Raw genomic sequence first — 4,455 nt, 5'->3', positions numbered from 1 at the left:
TTCGACACCCCGTGATCACACAGGTTGATATGTTGTTCCATGTGGGCTTTGTTGCTTCTACCGAGAATCTTTCAAACACTTCCTCACGTGGTGACGCCCCAACCATAACATTATTTTCATTGCTACTTCATCACTATGTTTGCTACTGTTATGAATCGTCATGTAAATAACTGATATGCAGGATCTATTTTCATTGTTACAAATTGAACATCATTAAAGCATAGTGATGAATCACAAAAAACAATATGTCATTATATAGAGTGAAACATTTATTCCTAATGACAAATAAATGAAATTTTGTCTTGAAGCGTGGTGTAGCATGAGTAACAGTCTTCATGCCGGGCACTCGTATGTGTGCATATCTGCATGTGAGCGGACCCACCTGGAGATGGGCAGAGGAGCGGTGTCTCGGTTCCTAACACTATCAGAAAGGTGTGTTTTCCGATAGTCTTAGGCGACCCGTGAAAGGGCCGTTCGACCCCCAAAAGGGTCCTGACCCACAGGTTGAGAACCGCCGGGCTAGGGTCATTGGGGGTCAGAATTGCCTCGTTGGCACTTTGGTTTGGTTTTCTGGAGGAAGACTCTGGAGCCTCTTGGAGGTGCAAACCGTTCATTGATTCAGTTGCCACCTCAAGAGCTGGCGGTTCAAATACACCTGTACCAGCCTGGGAAGAAAGCCTGGCCAGCGGCGTTGGAAAAACTCCACCTTTGAACCCCTACGGAGCTCAGTTGTACCTGACACGCGTGGGGTCTCAGGAGTCAGAGAGGATGCGAGGGCCATGGAGTGGGCTGGGTTTAGGAAGATGATCTGAATCCATGCATGGGCCCTACCTGCTTCTTCTCTTCTCCGCGGTCTTTCTCAGGGTACTTGGCCAGCAACCAGTTGAGGTCCAGCTCGATGCTCGTCCCCAGCATGGACCTCACCTCACTGCCGTCCAGTTTCCTGATGATTTCTAGCAAGCCGGGGCAACGGGAAGGGGAGGGTGTGAACACTACTGAAAGCATGTTCCCGTCCTTCACTTGAGCGAACACGGAGTCCCTGTGCAGCAAGGCCTTGTCACAGTGGCTCTCCCTGGAAGCGTGGCCAAGCGCGTCACCAAGGCCCATTAAGAAGCCAGCGGATGGCACTTCCCAAACGCCAAGTTCAGATGGCCACCCACTGTTGTGGGAAACTAACTGTGGGAAACAGAAGGATTTCTCCCAAGTTGTCTCCCCCAAATATATGCCAAACTTAGCTGCTTGTGAATGACTATACACTTGGAGGTTATCAGAAGTAGATCAGAGATTATTCTCCCTAAGAGCTATCAGCCATCTAGAACAAGCAGTCACGGCTGTTTATCCCACAACAAGTAGGGCCCACTCCCTTCAGATAACGATAGTAGTTGTCTGTTTCCTTGTAGGAGACGCCAGAGAGGTCAAGTCCACCCAAGGGTAGCCAAGGTTAGGGCGCCATCATGAATCTAGGGCCCACCCATCTTGTCACATGTATACCTCTAGACCTTCCCATTCCTATGGGCACACCCCTAGTTCATCCCCTTCCTGTTATGCTTATGCCTATCATACATCCCCTCCCTATGATGTGTGTGCCTATTGTACTGCCCCTTCCTGTGACGTGTGGGGTTACCTGTAATCATGCCCCCAAAGATATATGAGCCTTGGTTAGAAATAAATCATCTCTCCTGCCCTCTCCTCCCGCACCTCCATGTGGACCACCAAGAAGGGATGACGTGAGCATGCTGCCACGAAATGTGCCTGACTCCTCCTATCTCTCTTATTCACTATGACCATACAATCATCTTTATAGATCATAAACGCACAGTTGCGCCTACCGGACCGATGATTATTTGTTAGGGGCTGGCTCCCCTAGTGCCAGTTGGATTGTTCTCAGCAGCCAGGGGGATGCCCGCCTACCAGCGCTGGTGGAGGCAGCCGGGCTGCTTTGGGTGGTGACCCGGCTGTGCAGGTCCGTCTGAGCCGGCAAGTGAGCTGGCAATTCCATCTCGGGCTGCAGCCACGGCGCTATGTGATCATTGTAAAACAGGCCCTCGTACACGCGCCCGTTCTTGAACGTCAGTCGGCCCTGCAGACAGAAAATGAGTTTTGAAGTACAGGGAAGGTTTTCTTGGATAAAGCAATGCTGAGTGCTCTGGGCAGGTGGCAGAGATGGACAGGAGTCCCCCCCCATCCCACCCCACCCAAAAAGTTAGGGGTCAGCCTGGCTGGGCACAGCTCTCAGTAGTTTGGCAGTCACATCAAGATGTCGCGTAGCAGTGAGGCAATAGCCATGTGATCATGTCCAATGTCAGGAGGGTCCCCTGGGACGAGACCCTCATCCTCTGATCTTACAAGAGCTAAAGGGAAAGAGGAGTGAACAGAGGAGGAAGCAGAATGTGTCCTTTGGACCTGGGGTCCCTGCACCTAGAACCTCCTAGACCAGGGGAAGCTCCCAAGATTCCTTCCTGAGAGCCGATAGACCAGTGGTTCTCAACTTTCCCAATGCCTTGGCCCTTTAATAGTTCTCATGCTGCGGTGACCCCCTCCCCCAACCATAACATTATTTACACTGCTACTTCATAACTGTCATTTTGCTACTGTTATGAATTGGGCAACCCCTGTGAGAGGGCTGGTCTACCCCCCAAAGGGGTCGCGACCCACAGGTTGAGAACCGCTGCAATAGACAGAGAAGGAGCACCAGTGCCCTGAATTCAGACTCTGAGCCTCCTAAACAATGAGAAATAAGTATCTCTTTATTAAAGCCATCCCCTTGTGGTATTTCTGTTCTAGCAGCACTCAGAATGAATTGTTTTTCAAGAGTTTGGAATTTGATGTTTTTAAGATCAGCACTGAACGCACACGTAACAGACTCCTGAAGTCCTGTCATTGCACATTCTCCCCCCCTTCTCCTGTGTCTGTGTGGCAGCGATGTAATCATCTGTCAACTTGCGAAGGGGTGGAGTCTAGCCTGTCAATCAGGTTACAGACTGATGGCCTCATTAGGAGGCGCCACGGAGAGAAATAGCTCACTGAAGGGCAGACTCTCTGCTTTGTCTTCCTGCTTACAAGCCACATAGAGCTACACTAAGGTGACCAGATGTCCTGCTATTGGAGGGATAGTCCTGAGTTTTAACAATTTTCCCCCCGCATCCTGCGGCGTTTTTAAAAAGTCCCGGTTTTTGGAAAGAATGCACGACAAGGTAGGGTATATGGTTTTCGGCTGCCATGTGGCTATTTCACCAGGATCTGAGTTCTATCAATGGTGTCCCGCTTTACCAATGTTAAAATCTGGTCACCTTAAGCTACACCAGGGTCCTGGAGCTGGAGGGGACACTCGGAGACCCCTGCAAGCATTGAGATACTTCCACCAGCACTGGATCCACAAGTCTTTGCACCCACCGGCCTGTGATCTTCCTGCCCTCAGCTTCGTTGCATGTGCTGTGTGAGTCTGAAGTGGTAGATAAAGATTAGTAGTGGACACGTGGGCTAACATCAGACTGATGGACTTGATCTGGACTGGGCTGGGCTGTTTCCTCAATATACAATTACTCTTTTATATAGAGCCCTTTCTTATACACACAAGTGTCAATCAAGGTGTTTCTCTCGTCTACCCGGACTCACACGTCTGCCACAGCACCTCTCCCAGCCTTATGCACTGGTGGCTCGGAGGGTCAGGCAGTGGTTTAAGGTCTCCCGCTGCTCTGCAGGAGGAAGGTGCTGTCTGCACCCATGAAGAGCACTCGGGGCAGTCCTCTGTCCAGTAGGGTCACGAAGGATAGAACCCGCTTGATGGCACTGGGTGGTGGCAGTGACGGGCGGTCTTTCTTCTCTTCTGTGCCGCTGGCTCAGTTCCACTCTTAGAGCTGCCATGTGCCGGGAATGAGACGCTGCCTGGTCCTGCGCCACCCTCACCACCAGCATGGCGTCTCTCTCTGTACTCATCTGTGCTCATCCCTGGGGGATGCGACCGCGAGCACAGCACTGCTCGCCCGGAAGCCGGGCGAAGGAGTCCACACAGAGGCACTTTGTAAGAAAGGCCTGGCCGTCTAATTCCAAACTCTCAGCCTCTGAAGACCCTGTAGGGTCCAGGGGATCCACTGGGACATGCGCAGGGTCACCAGGGATTCTAGGTGGCTTGACAGCACCCATCCAAGACTCTGGGACTTTCCGGGGATTTGTCAAACCCAGAGGTTTGTCAAAAAGCCAGGGGCTGCTTTCACAGGGGGCTGACACCCACTTCAGTCCACTGAAGCTCAAGACACTTGGAGAGACCTCCAAAGAGTGTTTGTCTCCTAGTTAGTGTGGTGTGGGGGTGCAAGGTCGGGAGCCATGGCAGCCACCTTGTTTGTCTCTTAGTTAGTGTGGCGTGGGGGTGCGAGGTCGGGAGCCACGGTAGCCACCTTGTTTGTCTCTTAGTGTGGTGTGGGGGTGCGAGGTCGGGAGCCACGGCAGCCACCTTGT

The 4,455-nt window shown here is 51.9% G+C and overlaps 1 protein-coding gene across 1 annotated transcript in view; it reads right to left on the bottom strand.

The window, feature by feature from the left end:
• The window catches only part of LOC101646158 (radial spoke head 10 homolog B), a 35,912-nt gene that overhangs the window by 15,739 nt on the left and 15,718 nt on the right, over positions 1-4,455 (bottom strand). The window contains exons 9-10 of the mRNA XM_045284457.1: positions 1,912-2,080; positions 832-953 (exon numbers count right to left, since the gene is read on the bottom strand). Coding sequence (XP_045140392.1) covers positions 832-953; positions 1,912-2,080 — 291 coding nt within the window. The remainder of the gene's footprint in view (positions 1-831; positions 954-1,911; positions 2,081-4,455) is intronic.

Source organism: Echinops telfairi, unplaced genomic scaffold, assembly GCF_000313985.2.
Source record: "Echinops telfairi isolate 266 unplaced genomic scaffold, ASM31398v2 ScPeMD7_5;HRSCAF=22, whole genome shotgun sequence".
Classification (NCBI taxonomy): Eukaryota; Metazoa; Chordata; class Mammalia; order Afrosoricida; family Tenrecidae; genus Echinops; species Echinops telfairi.
This window is presented reverse-complemented; position numbering and strand designations above follow the sequence as displayed.